The 14,861-nt window shown below is 35.6% G+C and overlaps 1 protein-coding gene across 4 annotated transcripts; it reads left to right on the top strand.

Annotated features, from left to right (window-relative positions):
- The first annotated feature begins 792 nt into the window (after positions 1-792).
- LOC122293289 (UBP1-associated protein 2A-like) lies at positions 793-5,332 on the top strand. Of its 4 annotated transcripts, none has more exons than XM_043101815.1 (3): positions 793-2,386; positions 3,938-3,975; positions 5,019-5,332. In XM_043101815.1, exon 1 carries the CDS (start codon positions 891-893, stop codon positions 2,373-2,375), a length of 1,485 nt encoding a protein of 494 aa, XP_042957749.1. In that variant the 5' UTR covers positions 793-890; the 3' UTR covers positions 2,376-2,386; positions 3,938-3,975; positions 5,019-5,332. The 4 variants fall into 4 exon arrangements, with proteins under 4 accessions (XP_042957749.1, XP_042957747.1, XP_042957750.1 ...); XM_043101813.1 differs by having other exon boundaries at positions 793-2,375; XM_043101816.1 differs by lacking the exon at positions 3,938-3,975.
- The last annotated feature ends 9,529 nt before the right edge of the window (positions 5,333-14,861 follow it).

Genomic DNA, 14,861 nt, shown 5'->3' on the forward strand with positions numbered 1-14,861 from the left:
CTATTTTTAATCTATTTTATATAAATGGATTGAGTTTATCTGTATAATTATTTTTTAACACAGTTAATATAATTTTATATATAATACAAGAATAATTATATGAAATGTTCATAATTACAATTGAATTCATGATAAAATATTATAGGATGAATATCCAAACCAACAAGATATAAGAAAATTAATATTTTCATAAAATAAATTACATATTAAAAAAAAATTAATAGTTCAAGATATAAAGACATTTAAAATTAAACATTTACAAAATTTGAAAATAAAATTTATTCATATTATACAAATTGATGGCAGATTCCGAGAGTTGCTTCGCAATTAATTTCTTTATTAATCATATTTTATCGGATCAATTCTTTTAACTCAAAACTCATTTATATAAAATTCAAATTCACTTGTTTTGTATCGTAGTTGTGTCGAATTCACGGAGAGTGCCATGTATTACCACAGCTGTTCTCTCACCCTACAAGATGACTTCAACACGAAGAGAATTGAGATGAAATAAGAAAGCCTTTTACAGATATGGACAGCTCATTGATTTATCACGCACAAAATATTATTTTCATAAAGACAAAAATATCCCGGAAAGACAATAAAACCATCCCAAAAAAATTACTTACTCCACTTGAGACGATGGATAATATTAATTAATTCCAAGGGCAAAACTGTTAGGTCATATGCATGTCAATGTGTATGTGTTTTGTAGTGTAGTTTCTAAGGTCTCAAGCCCAATATAATGAAATGGGCATGTAGAGGAGTCCAGCCCGGTCTGACCCTTTAAAATCCACACGAGGGTTAGCGATAGAGTGAACACTCTCCAGTCTGACCCCTCCCATCTCAAACCCTAGATTTTAAGAAGGAAAACCCCTAATTTCTCCGCCATGGCCAAGAAGCGAAAGCTGCGATCTTCTGACCCCGAGCCCACCAAAGCCCCCGAAGCCGAACCGCAAGAAGGACAGTCAGAAGAGGCACCTGTACCAGTTGAAGAGGAACAACTCCAGCCCAAGCCAGAGCCAATCCAGGATGGAGACGCTCCCCAGGAGCAACAAGAGGACATGGCTGTTGATGATTCCAAAGAAGTGGAACACGAGGAGCCCCGGGAAAAGGAAGAACAGGAAGTACGAGTTAAAGATGACGTAGGAAAGCAAGAAGTGCACGAAAACCTAGATGCCTCCAAAGAAGCCCAACCCGTAACAGCAAATGGAACCGAGGTAAAGGAAGAAGAGGAGGAGGAGGAGGAGGAGGAAGTGGAGGAGGAAGAAGAAGAAGACGATGACGAGGAACCCGTGGAGAACCTTCTGGAGCCATTCTCGAAGGAACAACTTCTAACCCTCGTCAAAAAGGCAGTGAACAAGCATCCGGACTTGATCGAAAGTGTGCGCGAGCTGGCTGACGCCGATCCGGCTCACCGCAAGATCTTCGTCCACGGCCTCGGCTGGGACACCACGGCCGAAAACCTAATCTCAGTCTTTGGTAGGTACGGTGAGATCGAGGATTGCAAGGCCGTCACTGATCGCGTCTCCGGCAAATCCAAGGGCTACGCCTTTATCCTTTTCAAGCACCGCAGCGGGGCCCGCAAGGCCCTTCGACAACCTCAGAAGCAGCTTGGCAATCGCACCACCTCATGCCAACTGGCCTCCTCCGGACCCGTCCCAGCCCCACCGCCTGTGACCCCTCCGGTCTCGGAGTACACCCAGCGGAAGATTTTTGTGAGCAATGTATCGGCCGAGGTCGATCCTAATAAGCTACTGGAATTCTTTAGGCAGTATGGGGAGATTGAGGACGGCCCATTGGGGCTCGATAAGCAGACTGGGAAGCCTAAGGGTTTTGCGCTTTTCGTGTACAAGACCACAGATAGTGCGAAGAAGGCTTTGGAAGAGCCGCACAAGACCTTTGAGGGGCTTACATTGCATTGTCAGAAGGCTATTGATGGTCCAAAGCCAAAGCATTATCACCAACAAGCAGCGCCCTTTCCTCATCACCACCAATCGCATTACCATTCTAGAAAGGAGAAGAATAAGTATTCCGCACCCGGTGGGAGTGGGCCTGGCCATGGACATTTGATGGCACCGTCAGGCCCCGCGGTAGGCTTCAATCCAACACAGGGTCTGAATCCGGTGCTGGGTCAGGCCTTGACCACATTGCTTGCCACCCAGGGAGCTGGTTTGGGGCTTGGTAATCTGCTTGGTGGTCTCGGTGGCGCCCCTGTGAACCAGGCAGGGCCACCGGCAGGATATGGGAATCAGGCTGGGGGGAGCTATGGGAACCAGCCGCTGATGCAGGGTGGATATCAGAACCCACAAATGGGGCAGAGCAGTGCTGTTAGGCCTCACCCAGGCAGTGGTCCACAATACATGGGTCATTAGGTGAGTGTCAGGTATATTGGGTAGAATCTCTTCTCCTTCACCTGTGCTACTTGATTTTTGTTATCTATTTAAGTTGACAATATATTGTGGATTTTGTGGTTGTGAAAATAGAGATTATAACAGCTTAAGCTCGTAATCTGGTATGTAGATGACATAATTGGAAGCGTAATGTTGTGGGGCTGGTTTAACAACTTTTTTTTCCTTCAAAATAACTACTTGGTTAAGTTGTTTTAATTTCCTTGAAAGAGATTGACTTTGGGAACGTTAGATGTATTTTAATAAAATGAGCTTGTTGAGATTTTTAATTGCATTTTAGAAATTCTAAAACGCACATGAAAATTTGCCCCCTTCAACAGTTTGGTTGCTATCCACTTCTTCTTGTACTAATGACTTTCTAAATATAATCAGCAAGTTTTGATGATTTCTGGAGCATTGTAAATTGTGCCTTTTGCCTGTCAAAATATATCGGATGTGCTTACTAGGTCCCTTTGAGATCTTTAATTAGTATGTTCGATTCAATCTTTACTATTAGTGATGTCAATTAGTATAGTCATGGCCCCCACATGAATGTAATACCCTGTGATACTTGCTTTAATTTCATGCTACAAATGAGTTAGAAAGGTTCATTGCATTGCTACACTAGGCCAACTAGACCATATTTGATCACAGCGTTGGTTCTGTTTAGTTTGGGGAATGGACCCCTCGGAGAATGCATTTATATATGTTGCCCTTCTGTTTCCTCAAGGGTATGACTTGAGCTTTTACTAGCTGAGATTTTTTGGGGAGGTGGTGGAGGCCCTAGGAAAAATTGGTCCCGAGAAAGCAAAATTTTGTCCTCCAGACATTTGTTTCCTCCCCCTTAATGTGTCAGCTTTTGTTTTGTTTTTGGTTTGGTTCTTCTTTCTTTTTTTGACAAGTAGTCTAGATTTTATAAACTCAATTCAACAATGTAAGAGTCTTAGGCTTTTCTGTGGATTTTTTTAGTCATTCACACTCCAAGAGAACATGGCTTTCTTTGGCATGTAAAATCCTTTTTCTTTTTTTTTTTTCAAAGTAACCGGATGTATGCTAGAAAGATGCATATCTAGATGAGCCAATTAAGATCATATGTGAAGCATGTTACAATCAGTGTGCATATTGAATATATATGGTTATCATATAGTATTAGAAACACTATATCTCGCTTTTATAACTTGTAATTATACACTGCATGGTTACCTAGTCACACATGCAGAGAGAGGGAGGGAGGTATTTATATGATCAACCTGTAGACTTAGGACAAGCCTGGTAAATTTCTTATAATTCGTAAGTCACCTGGTTTTGGCCAAGAATGGAAGGGTGAGTTGGCATTGTTCTTTGAATCCTGCAAAGCAAACTAGAATGTTGTTAGGAGTTGTAACTTAGACTTTTGAACATGCTACTTAATGCTTAATAACTATAGCAGTTTCTTGTATACATAGTCATACAAATGGATAACTCAATCATATAGGTTTAGGGATGGCCCTCTTAATGGTTAACCCATGTCTTCATCTCGGTTTAATATGTGGGCTGTGATTGTATAGGGTATGGATGGAATGTGCGATAGCTTATCTTCATCAAGGTATGTGAGCACTTGTTCATTGTCTATGTGGCCTTTTCTAATGTTTATGGGATGATAAACCTAATAATAAGTGATATGGTCCCTTATGGAGCAATCAGGTGCTAGTTAGACCGAAGGTGCCTGCCTAGCCTGTTTTTCTATTTATAGTATATTTGGTTCTGTTTCTCACCCTAATTAATGTTTGCATTGTGATTATTAGTTAGTGATATGACAAGTCAGTTTAGTTGGTTACTTACTATTTAGTTTGTTTAGTTTTGATTATGCACAAATATATGTTAGCATTCTGAGTCCTTTGGATGTCTTGAGGCCTTGCTCATTTTATCATGCTTTACGGTCTTGTCGTAAATTTAGTTGTATCTTGTATTCATATTATTCCTTATTCTGGTATGGTTGACTTTATCTGTGAGGGATCTTCCACTTGAGGACATTTTGTGGGGGTAAAAAAGATTTAACATTGCAGAGGCCTATTGACCCATCATTTCTTGACTATTGATCTATTGATCTTTTCTTGTTGTCCGACCAGTATGGAGATTTGTGCTGTGCAGTTAATGTTACTTTACGTTTACATTGAAATGTGACTTGCATTAACTCTGCAAGTGGATCTATTTAGTCTTTTCACATTGATGAGATTTCTTTCATTGTTGTCTAGATTTATACCTCACTAAAGATATGGCTCAAGATCTAGGTCCCATATCAGTCCTTAGCATATCTAGAAAACCAGCTTTATTTATTTATTTTCCAGTATTTCTCACATTATCTAACTCTTTTTTATTTCTCACCTTATATGCTATGAATTGGAAAATTGATTCTTGATGTTAGATAACTTTTCGGTTTGATTTGTGTGGTATCACCTTTAATTCCATTTCATTGCACTCTTTCATTTTATCACTCTGTTCCCATGATTGCATTTCAGCTATTATCAAACCATTGTTCATTAATGCTTTCTAAATCATGTCATTGTGGTACTTCATTTATGTCATCTGCCACTGTAAATAGTTGGTTTTTGAATTAGTGTTTTTATGCTTTATGTATTCATTGTGCAGATCCCCTCCTAGATGCATCAAATATTTAGTTTTGGACTCTGGTGATTCTTCTGAAGTTCAAGGCACTCTTGCAAACGACGTCTTTAAATTTGTGCTGAAAAGTTATTATTTGCCTACTATAAAGACCAGAATCTCAAACTTGTATTTTCTTTCAATTTTAGTACTTTCCACCCTTCACGTATTTTAAAAAAAAATGTAGCACGATTGGTTCTGATATCTTCTTAAAAAGTGTTGGGATACTGCATAACTTTGAGGCAGAGAACATCCCGTGTCCATGATTTTAAGTTTGTCACTAAACAATGCTTTTTTCCCCATTATCGTTTCCTTTTATTTATAACTTTTTGCATTTGTGGTTTCTTTCCTCTTGACATCATAATAGGCATGGAAACATCTTTTGGTTACTTGATGAATCCTACGTGGTTTGGAAGACATTCTTTGATATTTTTATTTTTCTTAGTTTGAAGTTTTCTTAAGTATTTATGATTGCATCCATCATAATAAGTGTGGAAACATTTTTGGTTACTTGATGAATCCTACATGGTTTGGAAGACGTTCTTTGATTTATTTATTTTTTTCCCCTTTAATTTGAGGTTTTCTTAAGTTTTTTTGATTCTATCCATGTCTTTTTTGTGGGTTATCATATATTGCAAGTTGTATTTTATTCTTTCGAAGATGTTTTCTTGCAAATGGTTCGATGCGACTACTCTGTATGTGATTGTATTGGGTATTGTGAAGCCAGGAAGTTCAATTTGGATTTATATCAGGTAATCAACATCTCAGTGAATTTTGTGTTTTCTTTTCTCCTTTTTTGTGCAGTGGAAGTAGCTTCAGTTGCAAGCATTCGACCCTAATCTATTCTTTTCCCCTCATGTGCTTTATGTTAGCCTTTTGTTTTTGTTTTTTTTCCTTCATCTCTCATACAATGATCAATTGAATCATTGGTGCTTTACTACCTTGATAATTTACAAATACCTTAAATTAAAATTAAATGAATTTTACAAAGGTCAGTAACCGTTCTTTTTTAATTATCCAACTTCATTCAAGTTTAAGAGTCTCTAGATAACTTGAGAATGCGGTTTGAGCCAAAAATTAGAATCACATTTTGATGGATTCATCACCCTACGATCAATGAATTCTTGTCCCTTCTTTTTGTCCCCCCATAAAAAATTGGGGTTGAGAGTGAGATGGGTTATGACCCATTGAATTTGCTGCATCTTAATGGATTTATCCCATTCTTTTTTATGATGTTCAAGAGATGTCATTCGTGTATCCAATATAGAGTTTTTGCCCACCTTTGGACCAAAAAGAAAGTCCTGAAAGTTCTCATAGCTGCCATAGGAAGAATGAGCAGTATTTTTCCCTGTGATGTCATTTTACAAATCATGTGGCAATACTTTCTTTCGGCCATTACATATGCATAACATTCTGGATATATGAAACTCTGTTCTGATCTTGAGAGGGATGGCTTGGCTTGTACAAGGCATTGAACCTTGGCAAGAAGTTAATGAAGGGGATGGGTCTGTAGCATTGAAATTCTGACTCAAGCATTCTACTGATGGATTAGCCAACTTCTATGATCTACCGAGGTGAGTAGCAAATTCCTGCTGTTGCTCTAGGTGGTGGTGGTGAAGATTAGCCTGTTCTTTTGAGTGTATTCTTCTGGAATTGGCTGTTGAATTTTGAAAACAGATACCCAGGTATCAAGAAGTTGGAAGTTCCTTGAGTCAGCATCTTTTGATGTAGTAGAACTTCTTGAAACAGATTGTTCCCATATTAAAAGTGGGACTCATTTTACTTTTGAAGTCCCGGGAAAGAAGTGAAATAAATTAATTAGTATAAGCTGAGTCATGTAAATTTCCTGTTGTGGTGGTGTTGTGTCATGCTCTGGTAGTTTTTATGCTTTCGAATGGTTTACTTCGTGTTGCGAATTTTAGGCATTCACTTCTCTGTTCCTTCGGATATCTGCTGGGTGAGTTTCTCAATGCTAAATCCCCATCATCATCCCAAGGTAGGATTTTAGTTCCAAGCAGTTGTTTTTGTTTTGTCTCTTTTATTTTGCCCCCTTGAAAAGGTATTTGCCGTTTTGCTTGTTCTTGTCTTCCGCCTTTTATGTTTAATGGTAACCTCAAATTTATTACTTGTTTCATAATATTTGGTACTTGTTCTTTTTATTGGTTTATTATTTTGTTTTGAGTGTTTTAATGTTTAAAAAGCTTGCAAATTTTTTAGTTTGTTGTGTTCTGTTGACTGTTAATAAGTTTTGCCATTCGATCGCAATTTTATGTCTCTGTTATTTTTATAACGTTCTAATCGTCAATATTTTATCATTATCTTTTGGGCTTTTTTAAATATTTTGCCTTCCGAAAGTTCCTTTTGGTTTTTTTAATGTTTTTTCTAATTATATTTTAATGGAGTGATGAGTGGCACAACCCGTCGGAGTAAAAGTGGAGACGAGTTCTCCACATTACACATCATGCGTATTTTGAATATTTTTTTTTAAATTTTATTCTGTTAAATTAATTGAGTTGTTTTATCATTTATATATTATATATTGTTATGTGAAAAAATAAAATAAATAAATAAAAGAGTAGTGTGGTGTGAGAGATGCCAATTAGAACTATTCTTAGTCTGACGAACATCATTTGGTCGGTCATGTTAGACTACTAGGGTCAATTTGCTGGCAGAAAATAACTATTTGTTTTCGTTTACGACAAGTTGCATGTTGCAAAGTATTTCTTCATATTTTCATTATAGTTTGTTGATAAAATTAATTTGGATTTGAATTTGAGTTTTCAAATATGAATTATTATTGATTTTAGTATCCTCGAAACATTTTGAAAATCGAAGAACTTGAAAAAATTCTTCTCTCACCATTACACCTAAACTGCTAGTGGTACTTTCAAGAAAATGGTGTAAAATTATTTTATATGTAATTTGTAATTTAAGGTTTTTTGAAGGTTATAATTATGTTTTAATTAGGGGTATATTTATATCCAAATTTTAATTTATGATTCAAGTAGGAGATAATTTTGAAGATTAAAATTTTAATCCTCTCCCAAAAATCTAGCCATCAATATTTCGAATTTGCGGGCGAAAAGTTTCCATCTTTATAAATAAATAAATAAATAAAACCTCAAATACCAGAACATTTTTCTTAATATAAAGAATTAAATATATTTTGCAAGAGTAATGTTAAAATGAGAAAAGGAGTGGAGTCTATAATTAGAAAATTAATTATTTTATGTGAAATTTATATTAATCTATTTTTATAAAAGGAATTTATGACATTCTAAGACTCTAAATATTTTAATAAATTTTTTCAATCGCCACTGAAAATATGTAAACTAAACATATTTTAACTGGATCACTTTTAAAAAAACTTTCATAAAATTCCTCTTTAAAAGCTTCTTTTAAGAAAATTAATAAACTCCCCAAGAAATCTTAAGGTATCCTACTAGTCGGTAAGGGAATTCCAATATGTTTCGGCGGCTTGGCTATACTATCCTTAAGTTTTGAGTAATGAAATTTATATAACTTTCAATTATTTTATAATTTTATAAAATAATTGTAGGTTTATCCTTTTTATTACAATATATTGCTCAAATTAAAAATTCCATATATTTAAAAATTAATGAAATGGTTATCGACATTTTACATTTTAATTAAAAAAAAAATATTCATTTCTTGTACTGTTTTATAGAAAGTGACGACAGCGATGAACTATGAGCTAAGAAGATGTTAGGGTTCGATTGCATTTGAAGAAATCACAAAGAATATGTGAGAATATATTGAAACCTCACTCAGATCAAGTGCAGAAAGCTTTCATATGGAAAAAAGATTAATTAGTTGGCGTTATTATGGGTTTGACACAATCACCAAAGTGAAGGTTTTTTTCTTATGGAAATTATTTTAAGTCAATTTGATGATGGATGAAATATGAGCTTGTCTGGTGATCATAATTCATATCAATTATGGAATGTACAGTAAATCAATTAATGGTGACAATTGACACGACTATTTACTATTTATTTATTGTAGTGTAAAATTCTTTTAAAAGAATAAAGAGATCCATAGAATTTTTTATTTCTAACCATTTGAATTTGAAAACTGAAAAACTTACAAAAGAGAGTATTTCTTTGGAGCAAATAAACTTATAGTCTTTTGCTTTAGAACTTTTTGGATGAGTTTAATGGAAAACACAAGCTCATTTATATAGACAAGACTATGGGCTTTTATTTATTACTCTTATAACTTTTGGACTATCCTCATTATTTTATCCATAAAAAAATAGAAAGAGTTAAATCACTTTATTTATTAAGGGCAATTACTTATGCATAATAGGTAAAGTGTATAATCTTAAATGAAGTGAACCATCCTAGTAGAGATAAATGGTTTTCTAGTTTGAAATTTATAAATGAAGCATACTTGTTTGATTTATAGACACAATTTATAAAATAAAGATAATTTGAGCGTCTTGGTGAAGCCTGGAAACCCATAGATGACATTCGGGTAATTTACTAAGCATACTTGTTTTTTGGGTTTTTTTAGCCCCTCATGGTATTTCATCTTCCAGTCTCGTAACAGATCTTATCCACTAAAGAAAAGAAGCGTGGAAGGGAACCTCAACCTAGAGATTGTAAAGGTCCACAATAATGGTAGTGATGATTGTTTTATGGTGCAATAGAAGAAATAGAGGTTCATGCCTCATATGAAGTAGAAGGGATTGAAAGGAAATGGTATTTTTGTTAGTTAGAATCATGAGTATACAGTGGATCGTATGTGTGATGTGTAGCGTCATCGGGTTTAAATTGTATTAATGAAACGGTGCATTTGGGGTTAGTGAATAGTAGTAATCTGTTAAAGGAAAAATAAAATGATGTTGAATGGGTAAATGTACAAGTATAAAAACATAGTGGAAGAGGAATGAAGACACAAGGAGTTACATTCATCTTCTTAACTCTCTTCTTCTCTCTCTCTCTCTCTCTCTCTCTCTCTCTCTCTCTCTCTCTCTCTCTAGGAGTTCTTGAATCACTGGTAATGGGGTCCATTACATTTGGTATCAGAAGTTGATTAAGTGGAAATAATATTAAAATTGAGCATGTAAATTAAGGGTTTTGGTCCGAAAATGAGTTACATATGTTTATTTGTATAATAAGTTTACAATAAAGGCACCACAAGATTAAAATGGGAAATACATGTAAAATATTACTATCTGCCACTTACCTCGCACACTCACTCGACACTAGAGAGAAAAATAAATAAATAAATAAAAAGAAAGGGAATCCTCTCAAGCCCATAACCCTTGTTGTTCTGCATCTCAAGTTTCGCACCTTAGAGAATTGCATGGAATTGGAGAGAGCAATAACCTGGAGAGAGAGATCAGTAGGAGCACTAGAGAGGATGAGGAATGAGAGTTTAAAAGGGAGGAAGTGGTGTGCGAGAAGGGGATGTTGGGATTTTTGGCAGGGTCTGAAAATCACTTCGAAAATTCTGCCTCCAATTTTAGGGTTTTTATTTTTCCTTTTTTATGGATTATGGATCAATATTTTTATTTGATTAATAGCTTGTTTTCATACTTGATAGGAGAGTAATTTCGTAACCTAGGTCAAGAAAAACCTTTTAGCAGTAAGGTTTCAATTGGGGCTTTTGATTTCTTTTCGACTTTAATTTGTATTCTTCATAAATTTTTGTCATTCTCATAGACATCGAGATTAGGGTTTTTCTGTGTCCTCTTTGATCCATCGTTGATTGAAGGCACGGTGACTGCTTAAGGGATGCAAACCCTAATCTCGATTTAAATGCTAATTGTTGGTTTGATGTGAAATTTGTTGAGATTATTCAGAAAATGTTTTGTTAATGCTTAAATCATATACATCACCAAATACTTTAATCTTGACTGAAATTGCATTTGATAATTGTGAATGTAAAACTCCCTTGAAATCCCTCTATGCAAAGGAGTCCCGAAGCCTAGATGTTTGTATAAAAGCTTTTTAGAACATTGATCTTAAGTATTGCACTTGTTCTTCTTTATTAATGCAAAGAGTTCAGTTTCTTTAGCTGTTTTTATAAATTTTAGTGTGCATCCAATCCATCTTATTCTCATTTAGGATCTTCAGAAAAGAAGCAAAAATGATTTTCAAACCCATAAGTTTTCTGGTATGAACAATCTGGTTTGCAAACTTGCCCAGTGACCATAAGAAATTTGCACAGCTAATATGTCACTTTCTTAGTTCCTTTTATTCTAATAAACAACTGCATAGTATTGAATTTGTCTTAATCCCTGTGAAATCGACCTTGGGACTCTCATTATACACAAGTTAAACACCTTCTACACTTGTGAGGCAATTTAAAAGTAGAGCCAGAAGTCATGGCTGAAGGAACGCGATCCTATGCACAAGTGGCGGATTATTTGAATCACCTTTGACAGCAACAAGATCGAAAGCAGAAGTAGCTTGAAGACACAATTGTTGTTCTGGTTAAGCAACAAGAAACAACAAGAATTGACAAGAAGACTTAGGCTAAAAGATTTGTATAAGTTATACAACAAATTTTAAGGATACCAGTAAATGGATCAATGACTCATGAAAATGTGGGCAAGAATTTTGAGGGAAATGTTGAACTGCATGAAGGAAGTGATGAGTGCATTGTCGTGAGTCAGTTGATAGAGGTTTAAAAACGTAAAGATAGAAGTTCCAAGATTTTCTAGTGGCAATCCTGTGACTTGGGTGTATAAGGCTAACCAATATTTTTTGTACCATCAAGCGCCACCAGCCCAAATGATCTTTTTTGCTTCTTTTTACATGGAAGAGGAAGCTTTATTTTGGTTCCAGAATTCAAGTGAAGTAGGTTTTTTTCGTTCTTGGGATGATTTTACGTAGGCAATACAAGTAAGGTCTGGATTATTTATTTATGATGATCCAATGGAGGCTTTTACAAGATTAAAGCAATTGAGTATTGTAGCAGCTTACAAGAGAGAGTTTGACTTGATTTCGAATAAGCTCAAGGGGATTTCTGAAAAGAACAAGCTAAGTTGCTTTATAAGTGGTTTGAAAGATGAAATGAGGTTTACTGTGAAGATGTTTAATCTCAAGAACCTGAATGATACATTTGCCTTGGCCAATATGCAGGAGCATAACATTTGGAGTACAAGAAAGGCTTGAAAGAATAGTCCTTATGATTTAGGAGCTAGTGTGTAGAGATCAGTGCAAACTCCTTCTATTTTAGGAACTCGTCCTATAGGGTAGGTTGTTTCTAAAGTGCCTTATTAAAAAATTTCAAAATCTCATATGTAAGATAGAAGGAAAAAGGGTCTTTGCTATTTCTGTGAGAAAAATGACAGCAAAGACACAGGCATTTGAAACCAAGATTATATGTTTTGGAGGCATGGATCTACCTTCGATGGAGTCATGGGACTCAGAAGAAGAAACTAACTGGTTACAAGAAGATGAGCATAAACATATGCAAGTTGTTGCTGGTGCTGCATTTATATCAATCCAAGCTTTGGTTGGCACACCAAATCCAAAGACTATGAGAGTTCTTGGCCAGATCAAGAAAAAAAGGGTCACTATATTGATAGACACTGGTAGTATGCATAATTTTGTGGATACTACATTGGCAATTAAGTGTGGATTGTTAGTACATAAATCTGCCCCTATGCAATTCAGAATTGCAAATGGTGATATGGTGGGTGGTGATGGGAGATGTACTGATGTGGCCCTACATATACAAGGTACAACCTTTGTATCTGATCTATTTACCTTGAATTTGGGTGGTTGTGATGTAGTATTGGGAGTTCAGTGGCTACTATTACTAGGGCCAATCCTTTGGGATTTTGGCAAGTTGCATATGCAGTTTACTTACAAAGATGTTTTGACATGCTTAAAGGCATTAATATCTACTTCTAGCAACATGGTTGATGATGTTGAGGTTGCTAAAGTCTCTTCAATAGAAAGCAAGGGCTTATTTTTACTGATAAGTTCAATTCAATCTCAAGAGGTGTTGCATGATGTACCTCAAGATGTTTTGAGTCTGTTAGACAGATTTTAGAAAGTTTTTGATAAGCCAAGAGGCTTACCTCTACAGAGGTCTCATGACCATCAAATATTTTTAAAAAGAGATTCAACACCAGCGAATGTGAGGCCATATAGGTATCCATATTACCAAAAGACTAAAATTGAGAAAATAGTCAAAGAATTGCTACAATTTGGTGTCATTAGACCAAGTCAGTCTCCATTTTCTTCACCTATTCTCTTGGTGAGAAAAGGAGATGGTTCTTAGAGAATACGTATAGATTATAGGGTACCTAATGAAGTTAAAATTAAAGATAAGTATTCTATACTTGTGGTGGATGAATTACTTGATGAACTTTTTGGAACAACTGTTTTCTCTAAGCTTGATTTGAGGTCAAGTCATCACCAGATTCGAATGAAGGAAGATGACATTTCAAAGACAACATTTCGAACATATGAGGGGCATTATGAGTTTCTTGTAATGCTATTTTGACTCAGTAATGCACCATCTATATTTCAAGGCCTTATGAATGATGTGTTCAGGCCCTTTTTGAGAAAATTTGTCATAATTTTTTTTGATGATATACTAGTCTACAGTAGAGATTTGTAGTCCCATTTGGAGCACCTAGCCACTATTTTGAACACTTTACGAAGCCACCAACTTTATATGCAAAGAGGTCTAAGTGCCATTTTGCTTGTCTTGAGATTGAGTACTTGAGACATCTCATTTCTAAGGAGCGGGTGAAGGCAGATTAGAAAAAGCTGGAATCAATGACTAGACGGCCAATTCCTAAGTCTGTCAAAGCATTGAGGGGTTTTTTTGGGATTGATTGGTTATTACAAAAAATTTATTAGAGACTATGGCATTATAGCTGCCCCATTGATAGCTCTCTTGAAGAATGAGGTCTTTAAGTGGTCTAAGGAAGCAACCAAGACATTTGATCAACTCAAGCAAGCTGTAACACAACCTTCTATTTTATCTTTACCTGATTTTTCTAAGGCATTTATAATTAAATGTGATGTGTGTGCTAGTGGTGTAGGGGTTGTACTAATGTAGGAACAAAGACCTTTGGCTTTTTTAAGCCAAACTTTGAAGGTAAGAACTTGCAACTATCAACCTATGAGAAGGAATTTTTGGCTTTGGTTTTGGCAGTCAAGAAGTGGAAGCCTTGTTTATTGGAAGGTTCTTTTATTGTAAGAACTTACCATCATAGCCTTAAATATTTGCTAGAATAGAAGATTGGAAAGCCTGCTAAATAGAAATGGCTCTCAAAGCTGTTGGGTTATGATTTCTCTACGAAATACAAGAAAAGGAGTGGAGAATAAGATGGCTGATGCCTTGTCTAGAAGAGATCAAGATGGAGACGGTAAAACTTTACTAGCAATATATGTTCCAAGCCCTACTTGGATAAAAGAAATCAAAAGGGCTTATGATGAGGATCAAGTGGTGTAGTGGCAGTTTGCTGTTTTACAACAGAATCCTTCAGCAAGCACAACATTTTTTATGAAGGGTGGGATTTTCTTCAACAAGGGCAAGCTTTATATCCTGACTGTCCAGAGTTAAAAGTCAGGATTTTGCATTTTGTTCATGCAAGCCCTAGTGCAGGTCACTCAGGTTTCCATAAGTCATTGTATAGAGCTAGATCTGACTTTTATTGGCTTGGTATGAAGGCTAAGATCAAGAAGTTTATCAAGGAGTGTGAGGTTTGTTAGAAAAATAAAGTTGAAAATATATGCTAAAAATATCTACAAGTACATAGAATCGTAACAAGTAGTAAAGTGTTTTAAAGAAAACGGATATCAAACTCACAAAGATTAATTGTACTATTGAGTA

The sequence above is a fragment of the Carya illinoinensis genome, chromosome 14 (genome assembly GCF_018687715.1).
Source record: "Carya illinoinensis cultivar Pawnee chromosome 14, C.illinoinensisPawnee_v1, whole genome shotgun sequence".
Classification (NCBI taxonomy): Eukaryota; Viridiplantae; Streptophyta; class Magnoliopsida; order Fagales; family Juglandaceae; genus Carya; species Carya illinoinensis.

Bases quoted from the DNA above. Each gene is read 5' to 3' on its own strand.
- LOC122293289 (XM_043101815.1), top strand. From the start codon at position 891: ATGGCCAAGAAGCGAAAGCTGCGATCTTCTGACCCCGAGCCCACCAAA.